Consider the following 23,074-nt stretch of genomic DNA (forward strand, 5'->3'; position numbering starts at 1 on the left):
TAGGATATGATTTTTGATCTCACCTTTCACCGTTTGGCTTTCTGGTTGAAGTCCTCAGTTACAAATTTCAGCTATACAGGCTCAAATCTTTTTAGAAATCCTGAATGTATTATGAATTGGACTAACTAATTAAGTCCCTCTTCACTTTGGTCTTTTCTTTTCTTTTATATTCCCATTATATTCTATCTTTCGTTCAGCCCGACCTGCTTGATGAGGCTGCTTAATTAATATATAATTCTCTCGTTTACTATATATATAAAAAAGGTTTTCCTCTTTCAAGTGGTTATTCTGTGCCAATTAATGATGTTTAGATACGTGGCATTGGAAAATCTCACAGCATGCATTCCACATGAATACGTGGCATTGGAAAATAAATAAAGAAATTTTCAATATAATTGACAAACAAATTTTCAACGTGGTATTCAGTTGGCATTGGAAAATATCAACAAAATATGTGGTCGATGTTTTGCAATTCAAAATGTTTTCCATACTTAACAAAAGGTTTTCGTTTATCAAATTAAAAGTAATTAAAACATGAGCAACCATGTTTAACAAAAGGTTTTCGTTTATCAAATTTAAAGTAATTAAAACAGAAGGTGTTGAAAATTATATATATTCTTACGTGATTAATCAACACCGAAACCCCCCTCAGCTGCCTATAAATACACCTGATCTATGCAGATGTTGTTCACTGCTCTAGTTCCCTAACCGATAAACAACTTGCCATCTAGTGAACATCCTTGCCGAAGCAACATGGCTACCCAAGTCTCCCAAGAAGTTGTACCCAAGACTCCTGATCAAGCTCATCATAATGAGATTATTCGCCGGACAGCCAATTTTCATCCAAGCATTTGGGGTGATCAATTCATTTCCCATCTCCCCAAAGACAAGGTCATTGCATGCAAAAAGGACAATACTATGTCTATATATATATATTCTTTGTTATTTTCTTCTCCCTTTGAGAAATTTAATGACGCGTTTAATATTATGGTAACTAATGCAGGTGCGTGAAGCCATTGAATTGCAAGAAATTGAAAAGCTGAGGGAACAGTTTAAGAGGGAACTCCTGGCCGCAGCTAGTAATTCATCGCAACAGCTGGATCTTATAGATGCAATCCAGCGCCTGGGTGTGGCTTACCACTTTGAAACAGAGATAGAAGAAGCACTACAGCATATCTACAATAACCGTATTGATATGGAAGATGATGACCTTTACAACACTGCTCTTGGTTTTCGACTACTTAGACAACATGGCTACAACGTTTCATGTGGTAATTAGTATATGTATGGCCATCTGTTATAAGAAATGTGCATAACATAATCTTCATACAAATTTTCAAGTCCATTTCTTCGGTGATTTAATTCAGATATATTCAACAAGTTCAAAGACGACAAAGGTTATTTCAAGCAATCCAATGATGCTCGAGGCATCCTAGGTCTCTATGAAGCAGCACATCTAGCGGTGCATGGAGAAGATATTCTTGATGAGGCCCTTGCTTTCACAACCATCCACCTCAAGTCCATGGCATCTAGTCCAAACTGTCCACTAACAGCAAAAGTTTCTCATGCCCTAAAGCAGCCCATCAGAAGGGGCGTTCCAAGACTGGAGAGCAGGCGCTACATTTCTATCTATCAGGACGAGCCGTCATGTAACAAAACTTTACTAAGGCTTGCAAAGTTGAATTTCAATCTCGTCCAAGACTTGCATAAAGAAGAGCTTGCAGAAATTACAAGGTGATACTTGTATTTTATTTGTGAAGCTATTTACTTCTTCACATAGTGCTCAATATTTTATTTGTTTCAGGTGGTGGAAGGGTTTGGACTTTGCTAGAAGGCTTCCTTTTGCAAGGGACAGGGTGGTCGAGTGCTTCTTCTGGATAGTAGGTGTATATTTTGAGCCTCACTACTCCCTCGCGAGGAAAATACTTACCAAAGTAACAGCCATGACATCGATTATTGATGACATCTATGATGTTTATGGCACCCTTGAAGAGCTGGAACTTTTCACAGGAGCAATTGACAGGTTTGTTGCATGGAAACGGCTCTTTTATTTTATTTTTTTTAAAAAAGTAGAGCTTACTTAAGAGACAAATAACGGTTACATTGCGATTACAAAAACCTGGACACTTAATTTTCAGGTGGGACACTAAAAGCATGGACCAGCTTCCAGATTACATGAAAATATGTTATGAGGCACTATTGAATGTTTATAGTGAAATTGAGGAAAAAGTGGCGAAGGAGGGATTGTCCTACCGAGTCCACTATGGAAAAGAAGCAGTATGCACCACACTCTCGACTCTCTCCTTAAATCAAATACCAATATACTATATGTTGTAGTTTACCTAGTAGAAATTACTCTATTATGTTTAACTTAGTATTCATTTTTATATGTACGATGTATAACAGATGAAAGTTCTAGTCCATGCCTACTTTAACGAAGCCAAATGGTTCCATGAAAATCATATCCCAACGATGGAAGAATATATGCAGGTGGCTCTAGTAACGTCTGGTTATTTCTTGCTCGCAACCGTGTCTTTCATTGGCATGGCCGACATGGTGACCGAGCAAGCATTTGACTGGGTGTTCAATCGCCCTAAAATTGTTAGAGCCTCAGAAACAATTGCCAGACTCGTGGATGATGTAAGATCACATAAGGTATGAGCTTATTTTAATTTGTTAAAAAACATTTAAGTAAAGATTGTTTGAAATTCATGGATTTTTGAGGAGGAAATAAACAACTAATTACACTGATGCCATAAATATGGTAAAGGTCTTATTATGTATACTTTTCAGTTTGAACAAGAGAGAGGACATGCTGCCTCAGGAGTTGAATGTTACATAAGGCAATATGGTCTCTCGGAACAAGAAGTGTATAAAGAGTTTCACATGCAAGTCGTCAATGCTTGGAAGGATGTAAATGAAGAGTGTCTCAAACCTACCGCTGTGCCTATGCCTCTGCTTGAACGCATTCTCAATCTTTCGAGAGTCCTCGATGTCATTTACAAGGAGGAAGATGAGTATACCAATGTTGGACAATTAATGAAAAACAATGTTGCGTCATTGTTTATAGATTCAGTGCCAATATAACTGATATCTTGCGGGTTTCCGCTTGCGAGTACAATTATGGAAACAAATGCCTGCCTATTATAGCCCCATGCTAATGAGGAGCAAAGGAGACTTTCTAATAGAATAAGGAGACTTATTTTTCTTATTTTGTACTTTTTCTATTTTAGCTCGATATGTAGATGGTGTGCTGTCCCAAGCAACCAAAAATAAAACTTTAATAAAAATATGGAAGTGTGAGCACGTGTTATTTCCAAAAAAGTAATTGATTGTTTTTATTGATTTTATTTTTTAATATATGATATGATTTGTTAGAGATTCTGTTTTATATAATCTTATTACTCTGCATTTGTTTTTTTTTTTTTTATGTTTTTTTTTTAAATGTGTTTTTGAAGGTGTTATAATAATTCATTTAGAATCTTTTTTTTTTTCTTGTGTTTTATACAAATACAGTTTATTTTTAAAATTAAAAAAATATTTATTTTTAAATAATATTGTTGACGTGTTTGGCCTTGCATAATATTTTTTTTAGACATGTGTTTATTTGTCAATTTCATTTATGTTTATGTTTTAAGTCATGAGATTTTTAAATTGTAAATTTATCTTTTATTGATTTAATAAATAAATTAAATAAATGTAATTAGATAAAAGTCTTATTTTATATAGTTGAATATCTTAATTTACATCTTTTTCTTTTATTAATTTCTATTTTCATTATTGTATTAACAATTTTTTTCCCATTTATTTACGTTGCGAATGGAATATTCTTTTCATTGCCCGTATAATTGAAAACAAATTTTCAACATAATTGACAAATAAATTTTCAATAACAGTATTACGTTGGCATTGGAAAATATCAACAAAATATGTGGTCGATATTTTGCAATTCAAAATGTTTTCCATAAAACACCATCAGCAACCTTGTTTAACACATAAGATGTTGAAATCAGAAGGTGTTGAAAATTCAGGTCAAATATTATTTTAAATAAAGTACTCAAGTTTAAGATAACAACCCTTAATTATAGAGAAAATTATAAAGAGACTCTGATGTATTCATAAAAGTTTTTTTCATTAATTCTCTTCTAAGAAGTAGCCTCCAAGGCTATTTAAATGTAAGGAAAGCATTCTAATTAGTATAATATTAATTAAATTGAAAATTCTAATATAAATAAGAAAAAAAATCCGAAAAGAAGGAAAATAAAGATGATTTTGAAATAGTGGCTTCAGAGCTAATTTATGCATGTAAAGGAAAACAAATGGCAAGCTTGTTGCCCCAAAATAAATAAGTAATCAGAATAATTTGATAAAATTTCAGCCTAATTCAACAATTATATCTAAAATTACACTTGTTTTTATGGTATTAGCGTTAGAGTATTTCAAAACTTTTTAAGACCTGAAAAACAAAAAAAGTAAACTCATGACTGAAATATTAGGCTAGATCGGTTACTTGCATTGGAAGGAAAAGTAAATGATATTACAACCAATAAATTTGACAAATTAAATCTTCTGTTCAGCAGAGTTGAAGTTAGGGGAGAATGAGTTTTACAATATACTAGTTACATGACCCGCGTGATACCGCAGATTATTTTTTTCGTATAAAAAATATAAAAAAAGATAAGATCTAAAAGTGTTAAGTTTTTTTGCGAATTTATACCCAAAAGTCCTGGGTGTGACTACAACGTCTGACCCAAAAGTAATATTTATAATATTAATAATAACATTAAACTTACATGACCCAAGTTTAAGTAGATTTGGCTGCAATACCAGACCCAATAGTCTTGGATGCGGGTCTAACTGTAAGGTCATGTCATAAAAGTGTGACAGGAAGAAAAAAAACTAATGAAAAAAAAGAAAAAAAATTTGAATTAACTGGGTTAACCCTTTAAATTAGGTTAACCTGTCAAATCTTGAATTCGTGTCATGAAAGTTTGATAACTAAAGAGAAAAAAAAATTGACAGGTTATCCAGAATTAACTAGGCTAACCCGTCAAACCAGGTTAACATGTCAAACCCGAGATCCATGTCTTGAAAGTTTGATAAGTAAATAGAAAAAAAATTGAACATTAACAAACTAAAAATTAACAGGCAAACCAAAATTAATTTAGAAAAAACAAACAAAAAGCATCAGTTTATATAAAAAAAGCAAAAAAGCAAAAAGAAAAAAAACTAAAGGCATCAGCCAATAATTAAATTAAAAAATTAATATTGATGAAAAAAATTAAATAAAAAAATATTAATTAAAAAGAAAAAAACTTATAAGAAGAAAAAAACTAATGAAGAAAAAGAAAAAGAAAATCTAAATTAACTTGGTTAACCCATCAAACCTGAGATCCGTGTCATGAAAGTTTGATAACTAAATAGAAAAAAAATAATATCAACAAATTAAATAAAAAAATTAATAAAAAAAAAACATCAGCCTTTTCACTGTGAACTGCACTGTGCAGTCCATCGTGGAAGGCATAAAAAGAAAAAAAGAAGCAAAAAAAAAAAAAAAACTAAAGGCATCGACCTTTTCCATGTGGACTGCATACAATATGAAAAAGATGAAATCGAAAGAAAAAAAAAAACTAATAATGAAAAAAAATTTTTTTTGAATCAACTGGGTTAACTCGTAAAACCTGGGATTCATGTCATGAAAGTATGATAGCTAAATAGAAAAAATATTTAATATTAATGAACTAAATTTTTAAAAAAAGATTAATTAAAAAGGAAAAGCAAAGAGGAAAAAACCCACAGGAAGAAAAAACTAATGAAAAAAAAGAAAAAAAATTGAATCAACTAGGTTAACCCATCAAACCTAGGATCGTGTTATGAAAGTCTGATAACTAAATAGAAAGAAAGTTAATACCAACAAACTAAAATAAAAAATAAAAAAAAAAAAAATGAAAAAAGACAAAAAAAAAATTAAATGCATCAGCTTTTTCATTGTGGACTGCATTGTGCAGTCCACAATAAAAAGCTTAAAAAGGAAAAAAAAAAACATACGTCACGGGTTAATTTTTTTCTTTCATAAAAAATATAAAAAGGCTAAGATTAAAAAGTGTTAGGTCTTTATGCAAAGATATACCTAAGAGCCTTGGGTCTAGCTGCAACGATTAACCTGAGAGTAATATTTATAATATTAATAATAATATTAAACTTACATTACTCAAGTTTAAGTGAGTCTGGTTGCAACACCGGACCCAAGAGCCTTGGATGCGGGTTTAGCTACAAGGTCGTGTTATAAAAATATGATAATTAAATAGATTAATTAAAAAGAAAAAAACAAAGAAAAAAAAAACAAACAGGAAGAAAAAAACTAATGAAGAAAAAGAAAAAAAATCTGAATTTACTGGGTTAACCCTTCAAACCAGATTAACCCGTCAAATCTAGGATTCGCGTCATGAAAGTTTGATAACTAAATAGAGGAAACAAATTGACGGGTTAAACTCAAAATTAAATGGGTTAACCCGTCAAGCCGGAGATACGTGTCATGAAAGTTTAATAATTAAATAGAAAAAAATTTAACATTAAAAACTAAAATAAACAAAAAAAATAATTAAAAAGAAAAAAGCAAAAATAAAATTCCGAGTTCAAGACTACTCTTAGTTTTTTCTGTATGAGTAATTGGAAGTAATTTCTATTTTTTCGATGAATGCTTGGGATACTACTGAATGCAATGTTTTTCAACCGACAAACAGAAGCTTTAAGCTGTTGGCATTTGGCAAAGCATTAAAACATATGTTCGATATATTTGCTTGAATGTTGTTTTCCTCGGCAGTTGTACACGAGAAGTCAAGGTTTCTATTCCCTAATTATCGAGTATCATATATATGCATAATGTTCTTGGTTCTATTACTCCTTGAATTGCTCTTGGCCTGATCTTGTAGATGTCTATTCAAGACTATGCAAGTCCTTTTCTTTTTTATTTTCAAGTTTATAACAATTTTAAACATCAATTTTAGTTTTTTAATTTTAAATTTTGTATAAGAAACAACCATTGAAAAATTGTTCCTTTTTCATTCGCTTATAAAGAAAGTAATAAGTGGCAATACTCAAACTTCATCAATTCTATTATATCTATATAACCCTTGAACAAATTTATTTTTATGATAGCAATGAACTTGTAATTAAAAGAATCAAAATAGTTTAAATCAATAATTTTATTTTGTTGAACTCTTTCCATATTTTATATGCATTGAATCTCTAACTTATTGACAAAGACACCATTAATACTATCATATTTTCCATTAGTGTCATTATTTGTTTATGTTATCATTGTCAACATAATTACATCAAAATAAACATCATAGATTAATGTACAATACTAATACATATTTTTCTCATCATAAACGAGATCACCAAAATCTTCATAATACTTATTTTGATCAAGAAGTTGCATCTTCTATTCATGAACTCAAAATGGGTTTTCAAACTAGTCATTTTATGATATTAAATATCTTAATTTACATCCATTTCTTATTTTTCTCGGTTTCTCTTTTAGTTATTATTAACAGTTTTATTTTTTTATTTACAGAGATGATTATTAGATATTTGGATAAATTTTTTGATTTACACTTATAATTCATATTAAGTAAAAAAAACATATCAAAATAGTCTATACACTCAAGTTGTTTTCGAGAAAGAAAAATCATGGCCCGCTACAAACACATATCAAATCAAATTCTTAGTTGTCCTTTAATTAATGTTTTATTTTCACTCTTATTTTTTAGATCTTTTTATGTAATTGATTTGTTTTTATTGATTTTATTCGAAATTTGATTTGTTAGAGATTCTGCTTCATATGATCTTATCTCTGTATTTTTTTAATATTGTTTTTTAAATGTGTTTTTTTTTTTCAAGGTTTTATACTAATTCATTTAGAATTTTTTGTGTGTTTTATACAAATGCATTTTAATTTTAAAAATAAAAATATTTAGTTTTAAATAATATTTTTGATATGTTTGGCCTTGCATAATTTTGTTTTTAGGCATGAGTTTATTTATCAATTTCATGTATATTTATCTTTTAAGTCATGAGTTTTTTAGATTATAGATTTATTTTTTATTGATTTTAATAAACAAGTTAAGTAAACAGAATTAGATAAAAATTTTATTTTATACGATTAAATGTCTTGATTTACATATTTTAATTTTATCAATTTCTATTTTGGTTATTATTAACTATTTTTTCCCCTTATTTTTTACGTTGCTAATGGAATATTCATTTCATTGCCCAAAGAATTGAAGAGCATGTTTAGATATGTGGCATTGGAAAATATCACAGCATGCATTCCACATAATTGACATACAAATTTATTTATTTATTTTTTTTTTTGGTAACCCGGGGTGTCCGGGCCAGCTTACGCGCACCACGACTATTCCCCGGGCCCACTGAACATCCTGCAAGCCCAGTAGACAGGTAAGGCACCGCGGGGGTGACAGGCTGGTACTCTTGAGGATCGAACCCAGGACCTTCACAAAGACAAATTTTGTTGTTGACCAATGGACTAGACACTCATGTTTAGATATGTGGCATTGGAAAATATCACAGCATGCATTCCACATAATTGACATACAAATTTTCAACGATAGAAAAGTGTCAACAAAATATGCAGTCGATATTTTGCAATTCATTTAATATTGTCTGGGGCCTATGGCCATAGAAAAGAGTGTCCGGTGCGATGTAGCCACTTGTAAGTTGCGAGAGAGAAGCTTGGGCTTGGCTACTACAGCCACTAAAACCAACGGACAAATTGCAAAGAGAACCTTAGCCGTGCCTGATTTTGCTTGGTTAATTGTTTCCATCCCACGCCAGCCACAAAAATGGATCTCTCTCAGCCGTCGTCCCTACGGCTCCACCAAATCTCACTTTGCGGATATATTGGTATGCAAATTTCTATAAATACACATTAAAATTATAAAAATATTAAAAAAATATCAATTTATTATTTTCTGGCATGCCTTCTCGAAGTTGCAAAGGCATGTGTACCTTTCAGTAATGCCTTCTTAAATTGGCGAAGACGTCATCCATCTGATCATTCTACGAAGAAATTTCCACTACTCTTTAAATCAAATAAAATCGTCTATCGAGTAAATAATATAGCATATCTAGTCGCCCTTGACTGGGAAAATAGATATTAAAGACTCGTTCCTCATGACAGTACAATTATACTTTTTTATTTTTTCTAGTTTTAAATTATTTTTTAGCATTTTAGATCATTTCAATATATTTAATATCATATATTTTCAACAAAAAATACACGTTAAAAAATATTTTTTATCAATATACCCTATGTACCCATCAATTTTTTACAAAATATCTAACTAATAAAAAAAAGACTCATTGTCCTTTTTTTATTTGACCATTCCATGGTAGGTGGCCCGCACCTATTCTTTGTAAGAATCAACCTTTACCCAATTTATGTTGATTTTACTATGTTATTATTATTTTTTTACTTCGAAGTTATCGAAACCTTTATGCATTCTTGAACTTCAAATTTAAAATATATTAAAGGACATAATAATAAAAATTTAATTTTGATTTTTAAAATGATAAAAAAAATGGGACAATTAAAAATTACTAAAAGGATAGTTAAAAGCAATTTTAACTTATTTTTATTTTTAAGTTGATGGACGGCGCACACATATATATAACAAAGAGAGAGAAGATGATAACTTAGATAATTTTTATTTAAACTTTGATAAGTAACCAATTCTCTATCATCAGCTAAATTTGAATAAGAAGTTTCAAACACATAAATTTTTATTCTGTAAGGTTGGGTTAAATATTAAAGGTGTCTAAGTTGATTTGTTTATCACAAAAACATGACTTCTAGTTTTATAAAATTCTTTTCAATTTTTTCCTTTTAATATTGATGTATTCTAAAAATATGTTTTTTTTTTTTATGATTTATGCTCTAACCTTTAATTTTAATTAAGGAAAAACACTTGTGCACATATTATTATTATTATTATTATTATTATTGATAGTGGAAGTTTTTAAGTGGACCACAATCCCATGTTTTTTTCTTCAAATCAGGGTTTTCTATGTAAAAATTTGATATTAATGTATTGTGATTACTTTGCTTACTTGACCTAATGTTTAATTGCAAAAGGAAAGAAAAAATAATTATAAATTCTAGATTGTGAATTTAGTTATATTGGTGCATTTTTCCAACGCGCATGTATTAAATTAAGGTTTGGTTTGGGCATTTTACTGTAGTAATAGACATTGACATGTCAAGGCTTTTTTTACATTGATTCTTAAAATTTTTGAGGATTTTTTATTTTTAAATCCAAACTTAGTTTTGTTTTTTTTCTAACTTCATCTTTTAATATTAGGTTTACTGAGTATTGAAGTTTATTATTTGTTTTAATTTTATATTTATGGAGTTATCTCAGTCTCATGACTCGAGTTATGTATTATGCAAGTTAGTTACGTGGACCTGAGTCATAAATAAGACATTTGTTATGTATGATATATTTGTTTTTTTATTTTAAGAATATTATATTTATTAAAAATAATATTAATGTTAATTTCAGAATAAATTATTATCAAAGCATATTGAGATAAATTTATATTGAATTCATTTAATACATAGGTTAACGAACTCGAATCCTAATTGAATTCTGATCATATAAATTATATATCAAATCCATCAAATTATATCAAAATCAAATTGAATTGGAGTGAAATAATATGATCAAGCTTATTCTTATATTTTAAGAATATTATATTATTAAAAATAATAAAGATGAGGTTTATCGTTTAAAGTGATCTATATATGAATTAAATCAAGCACCATGTATTTGATTTGAGAAGTTTCATTCTACTCTTTTTGATTTTAATTTTATTTAGATTATGTTTCATTGTTGTATTTCTTGTATATAAGAGTGGTATTGTTATTAAAGGGCCTGATTTTTAATTAGTTGATTGGGCATCTATAAATGCATTTTAACACATCATTTCATATAAAAGATCTCTATACCCAACAATATTTTTTTAAATGTACACAAAAAACGTGGTTACCGAGTGGCTAAGGATGGAAAACGAGAAGAGACAGTGCAATCGCGGTAGCTTTTATTTATTTATAATATAATAGCTTTATGGCTCTCCATGCGACAATCAGCAAACTTAAAGTAATTAAACAGAAGGTGTTGAAATTCAGGTCAAATATTGTGGACCATCTCTTTCTCTTTTTAATTTTACTTAAAGTGAGATATTTGAATCAATTGGCATATATATATATATATATATATATATATATTCTAACGTGATTAATAGACACCCAAGCCCCCTCAGCTGCCTATAAATACAAGTGATCTATGCAGATGTTGTTCACTGCTCTATTTCCCTAACCGATAAAAAACTAGCCATCTATTGAGCATCCTTGCCGAAGCAACATGTCTGCCCAAGTCTCCCAAGAAGCTCATCATAATGAGATTATTCGCCGGACAGCCAATTTTCATCCGAGCATTTGGGGTGATCAATTCATTTCCCATCTCCCCAAAGACAAGGTAATTGCATGCAAAAAGGACAATACTATGTTATATATATATATATATATTCTTTGTTATTTTCTTCTCCCTTTGAGAACTTTAATGATGCGTTTAATATTATGGTAACTAATGCAGGTGCGTGAAGCCATTGAATTGCAAGAAATTGAAAAGCTGAGGGAACAGTTTAAGAGGGAACTCCTGGCCGCAGCTAGTAATTCATCACAACAGCTGGATCTTATAGATGCAATCCAGCGCCTGGGTGTGGCTTACCACTTTGAAACAGAGATAGAAGAAGCACTACAGCATATCTACAATAACCGTATTGATATCGAAGATGATGACCTTTACAACACTGCTCTTGGTTTTCGACTACTTAGACAACATGGCTACAACGTTTCATGTGGTAATTAGTATATGTATGGCCATCTGTTATAAGAAATGTGCATAACATAATCTTCATACAAATTTTCAAGTCCATTTCTTCGGTGATTTAATTCAGATATATTCAACAAGTTCAAGGATGACAAAGGTTATTTCGAGCAATCCAATGACGCTCGAGGCATCCTAGGTCTCTATGAAGCAGCACATCTAGCGGTGCATGGAGAAGATATTCTTGATGAGGCCCTTGCTTTCACAACCATCCACCTCAAGTCCATGGCATCTAGTCCAAACTGTCCACTAACAGCAAAAGTTTCTCATGCCCTAAAGCAGCCCATCAGAAGGGGCGTTCCAAGACTGGAGAGCAGGCGCTACATTTCTATCTATCAGGACGATCCGTCATGTAGCAAAACTTTACTAAGGCTTGCAAAGTTGAATTTCAATCTCCTGCAAGACTTGCATAAAGAAGAGCTTGCAGAAATTACAAGGTGATACTTGTATTTTATTTGTGAAGCTATTTACTTCTTCACATGGTGCTCAATATTTTATTTCATTCAGGTGGTGGAAGGGTTTGGACTTTGCTAGAAGGCTTCCTTTTGCAAGGGACAGGGTGGTCGAGTGCTTCTTCTGGATAGTAGGTGTATATTTTGAGCCTCAGTACTCCCTCGCGAGGAAAATACTTACCAAAGTAATAGCCATGACATCGATTATTGATGACATCTATGATGTTTATGGCACCCTTGAAGAGCTGGAACTTTTCACAGGAGCAATTGACAGGTTTGTTGCATGGAAACGGCTCTTTTATTTTATTTTTTAAAAAAAGCAGAGCTTACTTGAGAGACAAATAACGGTTGCATTGCGATTACAAACACCTGGACACTTAATTTTCAGGTGGGACACTAAAAGCATGGACCAGCTTCCAGATTACATGAAAATATGTTATGAGGCACTATTGAATGTTTATAGTGAAATTGAGGAAAAAGTGGCGAAGGAGGGATGGTCCTACAGAGTCCACTATGGAAAAGAAGCCGTATGCACCACACTCTTGACTCTCTCCTTAAATCAAATACTAATATACTATGTTGTAGAAATTACTCTATTATGTTTAACTTAGTATTCATTTTTATATGTACGATGTATAACAGATGAAAGTTCTAGTCCATGCCTACTTTAACGAAGCCATATGGTTCCATGAAAACCATATCCCGACGATGGAAGAATATATGCAGGTGGCTCTAGTAACGTCTGGTTATTCCATGCTCACAACCGTGTCTTTCATTGGCATGGGCGACATGGTGACCAAGCAAGCATTTGACTGGGTGTTCAGTCACCCTAAAATTATTAGAGCCTCAGAAACAATTGGCAGACTCATGGATGATGTAAAATCACATAAGGTATGAGCTTATTTTAATTTGTTAAAAAACACAATTCCTAAAGAGTTGTTTGATAGTTTTGGAATTCATGGATGATTTTTGAGGAGGAAATAAACAATGCCTAATTATGTCAGGTCTTATTATGTATACTTTTCAGTTTGAACAAGAGAGAGGACATGCTGCCTCAGGAGTTGAATGTTACATAAGGCAATATGGTCTCTCGGAACAAGAAGTGTATAAAGAGTTTCACATGCAAGTCGTCAATGCTTGGAAGGATGTAAATGAAGAGTGTCTCAAACCTACCGCTGTGCCTATGCCTCTGCTTGAACGCATTCTCAATCTTTCGAGAGTCCTCGATGTCACTTACAAGGAGGAAGATGGGTATACCCATGTTGGAAAAGTAATGAAAAACAATGTTGCGTCATTGCTTATAGATTCAGTGCCAGTATAATTGCTATGTTGCCGGTTTCCGCTTGCGATTACAATGGAAACAAATGCCTGCCTTTCATATCCCCATGCTAATGAGGAGAAAAGGAGACTTTCTAATAGAATAAGAAGACTTATTTTTCTTATTTTGTATTTTTTCTATTTTAGTTTGATATGTATATATATATAGTTGGTGTTTAAAAATAGATTGTTTAACAAAAAATGTTGTAGTGCAAGTAAAGATTGTTTCCACAAAGACTATTTATCCTAATATTGTGCTCCATAAATGAAAATGGGGGGTTTGAGTGTAACAGTTTAAAGCAAAATAATTGAGAAACAACTCAAATTAAAATATTGAAATCAATCAAAAGAACAAATCTTGATCCAAGTCAACATTTATCATCGAGTCTGTAACAATTGATCATCGATACATATATATCAATTTGCACTTTGTAATCAATTATAAAACAAGAAATCTAATTAACCCTAACTACTAAACAACTTAAGACAAGCCTTAAAATTTAATCTAATAACAGCCTTAAAAATTAGAGAAATTGATGAAGCTAAATAACACAAGCACAAACAATTGCATTTTATTTAGTTTAAAATTATTTCTAAGATTTACTAATTTCTTATGTAACAAATCTTTAATTTTTATTTGCTTTGTAGATTAAAGAGATCAAACAATTACAGATTTGATATTTATTATGAGATGTGTTGTAAAATAGAAAGTATTATGTTTCCTCTTGTATAATTTGATTATGTTTAATAGGTTACACGATAATATATGTACAATGTCCTATTTATATAAATAGTAGAGGAGTTGCCTTTACTAAGCTATTCATCATATTATTACAAATCTCTGCTTGTATCAGGGTCTCTCTACCTAAAATAAATTTTGGCTTTCTTCTTCTTAGCCTGGTCGGCTCTGCCTCTGCTGTGATTCAAGTTTGTTATGATTTTATTTTATTTGCCGCAAACCATTCCCCTCTCTACCGCAACCCATCATGTGCTTGTTAATTATTCTCTGCTGGCACTATCGGTCTCCTCTCTACCGCAGACCATTATTCTTCTCCTCTTATCTCTACCACAGACGTGATCTCATTATTATGTGCTTGTTAATTATTCTACGGGATCAATACAGACGTGCTCATCTTCTTTCTCCTGGTTTGTTTTATGATAATGCTTAGTAGTTTCCTTTTCCAGCAGGTTATTGCTACTGCCATCTTCTCTCCCGATCTCAGCTTCTGTCATCCTACTATGGATCGATTAGTGAGTGTTGCTGCTGGCATTAATGTCAGTTCATTCTCTCCAGTTCCCTCTGTTGGATTCACAACAGCAACCCACATAGCCCTGATTCCCTCTGCTCTGCAACAACATTTATTCCCCTCTCCAACACCCAGCAGGTGATCAATCTCAAACTCAACAACAACAATTATTTGTTTTGGCGTATGCAGATGAAGCCATATCTGATAGGTCAAGGAGTCTTCTCATTTGTTGACGGCTTGGCTCTATGCTCCTCTTTGCAAAATCTGACCAGTATGAACTCTGCTGTCTCTGCTACCTTTAATTATGGCCCCTACCAAACGTTTATATCTTGGAAATAGCAAAGCCAACTTATCTTTAGTGCTCTGTTGTCCTCTCTTTCTATTGAAGTTCTTCATCTCGTGGTTGATTGTCAGACTTCTGCTAGTGTTTGGAGCACCCTTAAACTTGCTCTTGCCTCCCCATCTAACTCTCGGATCATGCAGTGCATGGCTCTCTTTAGAATCTTTGACAAGGTGATGATACTGTTACTTTCTACTTGTAATGCGCAAAAGGTTTATTTGATGAATTGATTGCGGCTGGTAGAAATATTTCTCTCACTGATTTCAACTTAAATGTGTTTCAGGGACTTCACGGTAAATTTTATGATTTGGTTACAAGTCTGTCACCCAAAGCTGACCCTCTTTCATACTCTAAGCTCCATAGTCACCTATCTACTGATAAATTCATACATCGCAGCTCAGTACCTTCCAGTCTGCCTACTGAACCCCTACTGCCCACCCCTACACAGCCTCCCTTAGTATATGCTGCCCAACATGGTTTTTCTAGGTCTAATAGCAATGCTTTCATGGCTCATCAGGGTAGAGGACGAAGGAGTGGCTAGCGGCATCCTCGCAACAACTTGCCTCAGCCCAGCGATCAGTTCTTTCATGGTGCTAGTGTTGGTTCTCCTTGGCAGCAACCCCGTAGTCATAGTGGACAGTGGCAACACCATCCACACTGTGGTGCAGTAACAAATCAGTGGCCGCACCGGCAAATAAAATGCCAGCTCTGCCACATCTTTGATCATTCCGCACAGTCGTGTTCTCAGCTTGATCACCATGGAAATCACGCCTTGGCTAACCTCTCCTTTTCTCCTTTAGTACTACATCAGCCGAGGATTCTACCACTTGGTTTCTTGACACGTGTGCAAATCATCACGTTTCTCTAGACATTACTGGTATGACACACACAAAACTTTATCTTCGTTATGATCAATTGCATGTTGATGAACGTAAGAGACTTATTATATCTAACACGGCACATAATCTCCTGTATACACCAAAACAAGTCTTCACCTTATCCAACATATTACATGTTCCTCATATTAAATATATATATATATATGTGTGTGTGTGTGTGTGTGTTATTTGTTTAACAATTTTGTCATGAAAGTTATGTCTTTTTTAGTTTCACTCTTTTATTTTCTATGTCAAGGATCTCATCACCGAGGAAGTCCTTCTTTCCGGTTGGAGTAAAGACGGCATCTATATCCTCTTCAAGTTTTCCACCACATCTCTGCCACAAGCATTTTTGTCCACTAGCATGGCCACTTCTGCTGTTATTTGGCATCGTCGCCTCGGTCACCCCAGTTCCCGTATTCTGAGTTTCTTAGCTTCTAATAAAAAAGTTGTTTGTACCTCTCGTCATCTTAATTTTCAATGTCAAGCTTGTCCGAAAAGAAAATCCTCTTGTTTGTCATTAAGATCTACGGGCCATAAAACATCTACTCCTCTTGAACTCATCTTTAGCGATGATTAGGGCCTTGCCCCTATGCTATCATTTAATGGTTTTTGTTACTTGTTGATTTGTAAAGTTTTAGAAAATTGGTTGATCAAGAATCTGGAATCCCGATCAACCGGCAGATTGGTTGACTTGTTGGTGTCGGTCGAATGGTTGTCTTGTGATGGCAGTAGACCAATTGATCATTTCAGTCAAATGATTTATCGAGCAATGGATTTTGATTGGTTTTTTTAAGTTCGGTCAGTTTAGGACAAATTCAGGATCGGTTAGGTGAATTTGTTTTGGTTTTATAATTAAGTTTTGGTCTCTAATTTTAAAGTTGTAATCTTTTATGTTATCTCATACAAGTTATTTTTGAGTAATTTATGTACTTGTTATAGATTCTGCTAACATTCATCTCTAATCTTAAAGTTTTAATCTTTTATGTTATCTCATACGAATTATTTTTGAGTAATTTATGTATTCGTTATAGGTTCTACTGATGTTCATCCTAGCAACCATCAGTAGTTTTCCAGGTGAGTAGGGTAATTTTTAATATGCATGTAATATAATATATATATATATATATATATATATATATATATATATATATGTTGGTTTTATGATGAGTATGGATGACATTCTTGAATATCTATATATGATGATTTATTTTCATGTACTTATAAGTTTCTTGAATATATTTACATTATGTTGAATTAAGTTTTATTTGATATGACATTCAGTTGCTTTGATAATTATATAACTATATTTTATGTCTTGATATCAGACTTGTTAGACTCCATATTAGTAGAGAGTAGTTAGTCTTTGTACACATTATATTTGTACACTTAGCTGGTGAGAGATGCATCAACCTGTGTGTGAATAATCATCTCACAGTGCTCTATTCTAGAAATCTTAGGGTTTCATATGTTATCTATTATATAATCTGACATGTATTTCACTATCATGTGTTAATATGCTTAGTATGTGTGCACGCACGCACGCAACATATAATTTGTAATATCTAAGATGTATATCAAATGTTATTCTCTAACTGAGTTGATTGAATTCACCCTTTCTTTTTAATATTATATTCAGGTTCTTAGTTTCTGTTGGTATATTAACTTTGTTGAGTACCTTGTTTATTTCCGCGAGACTTTCATTTTAGTCTTGATTTGATGTTTTAGAATGCTTCATTATTACATTGTTTTATTTATAGTTTGGATTTTAATATTGTAATAAGTAACATTGTTTTATTGAAAGTTTGGATTTTAATATTTTAATAAGTATTCTAGATTATGATTTGTTTATATTGGTCTTGAAGGATATTAGAAATTTTACAAAATGTTGCGAGATTTTATATAATTTATTTTATGATACATATATTTCAAGACTTAGCGTAGATATGGTGTCCTTATGGCACTGCTTTTGCGTAGCCAGTCACAAACCTTGAATTCATGTTACGACATGACCATTAAATCGAGCTTAAATTTTGTAAAATGATTCTAAAGTTTCGGTTTTACAGGGGAATCGACTAGTATTACTAGTAAGGATTTAAAAAAAAAAAGCCTTTAAATTAGGTTTAGAAAATGTTGTTTTTGTTGTTTTAATTATTTTCAAGTTAATTTTAAATTTTAATTATTTTTTTCTGTTTAGGTTGGTTTTAAACCTAAATATAAATGGTTAACATGCTATTATATTTTTTATCAGGTTATTAATTTATAGGTTTTCAGAAAGTTTTCTGTACCTATTTTACTATCATCTAAAGTTGAAATCTTAGAATTCAAGAACCTTAGTTTTATCCAAACAATACAAAACAGAAAAATAATAAGATTACTGCAATATGACACTGTTATCGACATTCCACTGGACATATCTTTCTTTAGTTGTCTAAATGAAGAAAAAATTGACAGTAATCTTGTCTACTACGTTGTCGTAAAATTTGAATAACTGCAGCTGCAACGACATCTCTGTAGCAGCTATATTTTTAGATATTTTGGTGTCAAAAAATCAAGATTCATCAATTAACACACGAAATAGGAAGAGCGTAAGTATCAATTTCATTTTCAGCTGCAGCTATTTTTACTAGCCAGTTTATGAAGGATTTGGGGATTTTCCAGATTTCTTGTCACTTGTGAAAAAAATATGTTCAAAATTCGAGTCAGAGGTTAGAATGAGAAATTAGACAGGCTGCTTGCAGATCAACATTCTATTTATCATTCTCAATAGACTTCCATACTGTACACTCTTGGAGAAGGGTTAGCAGTTTGTTACAAACACATTCAAATATCCTGGGATTTATGCCCCCGTTGTTTACAGCAAAAATTTCTGCAGACAATCAATTGCCAGTCCATTTCTCAAATCCTACGATGATCTTTTGCAAAGAAGGGATGTCTGAGAGCTTCTCGAGCTGTCAACCTGTCCATGGGATCGTACCTAAGCAATCCTTGCAAGAGATGTATAAGATCTCCGGCTGAGTGGTCCACATGTTGCATTACTAGATTCTGCCAAATAAAAAAACATATGCAGACAAGAGATCGTGAGAATAGAACCAAAGTAAAAACAAAATCCTCAGCAATAACTGATCTCACAGAAACATATGCACATAAAAAAAAAAAAACATAAACCTGGAGTCGAGGTAGCTTCAAAACAGCTTTGATACTTTCTCTTGAAGCAGCTCCCTCTGGCCAGTCCAATCTACCCCTTCTAACATACTTCTCTGCATGTCGACTGAGAAAGCACAAGAAAGGATTAAGCAAAAGCTGAAATAATAACATATGATTATATATCAATTAGCAGATATGATATACAACTCACTCCACTCTCTTCAGCATATTCTGTGGCATAGGACCAAGCACACGTTCCATCATTGCAAGATGCTCCAAATTTTCATGTGTTTGAAATAAAGCCTCACCCTGTTCAACAGATGCAAAGTTGTACCAGAATCATTTGCATTTTGCTACAGTAGAAAAGTAGAAATGCAAAGTTCAGAAACATACTGTGCACAACTCCACTAAGATGCAACCAACACTCCATACATCACAAGGATAACTCCATCCAAGTCCTGTGTTGAAAATTGAAACTTGTAATCTCCAATTATTTACAAAAAATAAGTGATAAAAAAAGGACAAATAACAAAAGAATTACCAAGAATAACTTCTGGTGCCCGGTAATGTCGTGTTGATACAATGTAATTCTGATCTTGACGCTCATAGGTAGTGCTACCAAAATCAATCACCTTGATGGCACTTGATTTTGGGACTCTTTTATAGTAGGAACTGTCTTTTGGAGAGCGAGTCGAGTTCTGCTCGAAGCAACATATGTCAGTGGCCTTAAGAAACCAATTCATCCAGATTGAGTTGACAAGGATAAAGCAAATGCCACATGAAAACCATAAAGCATGGCCAGCGCACAGCATAAATAGCATGGTAAAAAGCTAAGCATCACCTTGTAATCAGGAACTTTTACATAGTCAGAAGAAACTAGGAGTATGTTCTCAGGCTTCAAATCAGTATGTATCATATGAAGGTCGTGCATAACTGCAAGATTTTAAGAGCAGAAGCAACATAAGTAAATGAAATACAAGACTACTCTTTACTTATTCTAGCCTAAGAATACAACTACCTACTCTAAAGAGTACCAAAACAAAAAATCTCCCTAAAAAATATACATTAGCTAATCTCATTATGTATTTCCACGTAGCTAAGAACTTAGCATTTGATAAATAAATAAAAAGATTGAAGGGAAAGATAAAAGATAAAAGATGCATGAAAAGAGACTAGCTAAAGTGATTACTACACACATGCTACACATTCCAACAGTTGTCTGCCAATCTCACGGACATGATCAATAGGAAATGAGCGATAATTGTTTTTGCGAAGAAAATCGTATAAGCTTGGTCCAAGCTTCTCAAATACCTGTTAAAACCATTTACATTCACCCAGAAGTCTTAACCCCCAAATTATTTGTGAATTGAGGAAATCATTCCATCAGAAACTAATCATATATACTTACAATACAGATATGGTTACGATAGTCAAACCAGTTCCGTATTTGCACACAACTGCAAGGAATAAACCCATTTAACCATTGACAAAGAGGCATAAATAAGCAGGTCACATGATTGGCATTGGCAATAAATCAGGTAAGAGGTAGGTCAAGAAACTCACTGGTTGCCACCTTTATCGTGTTTACCAAGCTGTTGCAGCACTTCAATTTCTATCATGGCTGCCTCCTTATATTTCTTGATGCCACGTACAATTTTGATGGCAACCATTTCCTTTCTTTCTCTGTCCCAGCATTCCAAAACCTGACCAAAGGTGCCTATACATAGAGCGAACAGTATAAATCCAAGAGGTCAGATGAACAAAAACTAAACCTCACAGCAATGAGGAATGCAAATAAGTGACAGGGCATACCTTCTCCCATTTTGTTATGTATCTTATCTGCAACAATAGAGGCAAAAGGAAGCGGGGAAAAAAACTCAGTCAACAACCATCACGATTAACATGTCAAAAGAAAATCTCAGTCCTATTTTTACTCGTTAATAGGACTCTAATGCAACAAACAATTCAAAGTCAAATTTAACTGATACACTATCAAATCCATAATTGGTGGAAAAGAATTCTTGAAAGCCCCAGTAGCAAAAGATTTGCAACTTGAGGACCTTATATATAAACCTATTCATTGTTTATAAGGTATGGATGGTAAAGTGTAATTACAGCGAGAAGTTAAATTATCTCCAAGCGCAAACATGTAATGGCCATCCTTGTCATCTTCCCTCCATGGGGGAGAACCATTTTGAGCCACTCCTTTAACAAACAGAGAACTAGTATGGTCTGAGATTGCTCCTGAAGATGCATAGCTTGCTACATTCCCAACCTCTTGTCCACAAAAATTTCCTACCTGAGCCTACACACAGCCACCCATTTATGTACCACTCAAGATATAAAATCAAAATTTTTCACCAGATAGCTTCATATACCCTCGGCATCCCCTTTCTCTTTTCCAAAATTCATTTGTGAGAGAAACAAAAAATTACAGAATCAAATAATATTGCTAACATTATGAATAGAAGAAATCTTCATTTTTAGCACACGATTTAGGTCTGAATTACCTCAGCAACTTTTCAGCATATCTTATCTAATTATTTTTAAATTAAAATAAAAACTTTAATCGAATTAATTATTTTTCTGCAAATAAAATATTTATTAGCATATATAATATAATAATAAAAATACAATATTAATCTAACATATTGATTTTTGTGGAAAATAATGAAAACAAAAAACAAAACAAAAAACTATTCAATTAATTTTATAAACCAACATCAATATAATCCGTATACAAAACAATGATCTGCGAAAGAATAACCATAAACGGATAAGAACTAATCGAAACAGATCTAAAATCAAAAGTCGAGATCCATTATTTATAAAACAAGAGAACCGGAACTAAATTCAAAACACAATAAAATATTTTAGATCCTTCACGTCAAGAACAAATTGAAAAAAAAAAAAAAAAAGAGAGAGCTGATGATACCTGAGGCACGTCCCAGCCGAAACGAGGTCTTTTCCTCGGTCGATCCAGGTGCGTTATGGGAAAGACGGTCACGTGCTCCATCTCCATTATCGAAGGGAAATCCAGAGAAGATTTAGCGATCTTGACAGGAAATAAAAAGGGAGAAATTTGGGATTGTTTTTTTTAATTGGTGCGAGGAGAAATCTAGCTAGCTAACCCTAGTTTTAGGTAACGTGAACATAATGGGAGGCGAGGCGGTTAGGAAGAGATCTGACCGTCAACGTGGGTTGGTTTTAGCCGAGGATTTGAACCTGACATGTGTTTGTTAGGGTTTATTCTTTTTGTTGATTCCATGATTCGGTTCTGTTTGTTTGACTACAGTTAGGATTTAACCGTGGTTTAGTTAGCTGTTTTGCGGACCATGGGAATTGTCTAAGCGTGACAACACGCACGTCAAAAGGCCTGATCAACGGTTATGGATAATGCATATCTATTTTACCCGCGTTATTTTGCGGGTTATTTTTTTTTTATTGAGAAAATTATATATAAATGTTTTTTTAATGTGTGTGTAGATTATAAGTATATTTTTAAACCCTTAAGCATTTATATAACTAAATAAATTAAAAACTATATGTATTTAAAAATTAAAAAAAATTATTAATGATAAATGAAGACAAAAAAAAAAAAAACAAGAGATTTATATAAATTAAGATTTTTGACCTTGTAGCAAGGACATTTAACCTCGTTGTGTTGAATACTTTTGTTTACAAAAACTAAATTTGTATTTAATCATAATAGAAATAAATA

At 32.5% G+C, this 23,074-nt stretch overlaps 3 protein-coding genes across 6 annotated transcripts; 2 read left to right on the forward strand and 1 right to left on the reverse strand.

The window, feature by feature from the left end:
- The first annotated feature begins 735 nt into the window (after positions 1 to 735).
- LOC118057420 (sesquiterpene synthase 2-like) lies at positions 736 to 3,131 on the forward strand. Its single transcript, XM_035069990.2, has 7 exons — positions 736 to 891; positions 1,004 to 1,271; positions 1,368 to 1,734; positions 1,805 to 2,023; positions 2,139 to 2,277; positions 2,407 to 2,655; positions 2,794 to 3,131. Exons 1-7 carry the CDS (start codon positions 754 to 756, stop codon positions 3,085 to 3,087), a joined length of 1,674 nt encoding a protein of 557 aa, XP_034925881.1. The 5' UTR covers positions 736 to 753; the 3' UTR covers positions 3,088 to 3,131.
- An 8,268-nt stretch (positions 3,132 to 11,399) lies between these two features.
- Positions 11,400 to 13,911, forward strand: LOC118057419 (sesquiterpene synthase 2-like). The gene is made up of 7 exons (XM_035069989.2): positions 11,400 to 11,561; positions 11,679 to 11,946; positions 12,043 to 12,409; positions 12,480 to 12,698; positions 12,813 to 12,951; positions 13,067 to 13,315; positions 13,452 to 13,911. Exons 1-7 carry the CDS (start codon positions 11,448 to 11,450, stop codon positions 13,743 to 13,745), a joined length of 1,650 nt encoding a protein of 549 aa, XP_034925880.1. The 5' UTR covers positions 11,400 to 11,447; the 3' UTR covers positions 13,746 to 13,911.
- Positions 13,912 to 18,941: 5,030 nt separating this feature from the next.
- Positions 18,942 to 22,494, reverse strand: LOC118057417 (serine/threonine-protein kinase AFC2). 4 transcript variants are annotated; one of them, XM_035069982.2, is made up of 12 exons: positions 22,289 to 22,494; positions 21,469 to 21,658; positions 21,166 to 21,192; positions 20,917 to 21,070; positions 20,762 to 20,810; positions 20,550 to 20,664; positions 20,195 to 20,286; positions 19,895 to 20,051; positions 19,747 to 19,811; positions 19,565 to 19,662; positions 19,375 to 19,477; positions 18,942 to 19,251 (listed from the first exon to the last, which is right to left on the reverse strand). In XM_035069982.2, the coding sequence occupies exons 1-12, from the start codon at positions 22,373 to 22,375 to the stop codon at positions 19,105 to 19,107; spliced, it is 1,284 nt and encodes a 427-aa protein (XP_034925873.1). In that variant the 5' UTR covers positions 22,376 to 22,494; the 3' UTR covers positions 18,942 to 19,104. The 4 variants fall into 4 exon arrangements, with proteins under 4 accessions (XP_034925873.1, XP_034925874.1, XP_073261045.1 ...); XM_035069983.2 differs by lacking the exon at positions 21,469 to 21,658 and having other exon boundaries at positions 22,289 to 22,420; XM_073404944.1 differs by lacking the exons at positions 20,550 to 20,664; positions 21,166 to 21,192; positions 21,469 to 21,658; positions 22,289 to 22,494 and having other exon boundaries at positions 20,917 to 21,008.
- Positions 22,495 to 23,074: the final 580 nt, after the last annotated feature.

Source organism: Populus alba, chromosome 15, assembly GCF_005239225.2.
Source record: "Populus alba chromosome 15, ASM523922v2, whole genome shotgun sequence".
NCBI classification, from domain to species: domain Eukaryota; kingdom Viridiplantae; phylum Streptophyta; class Magnoliopsida; order Malpighiales; family Salicaceae; genus Populus; species Populus alba.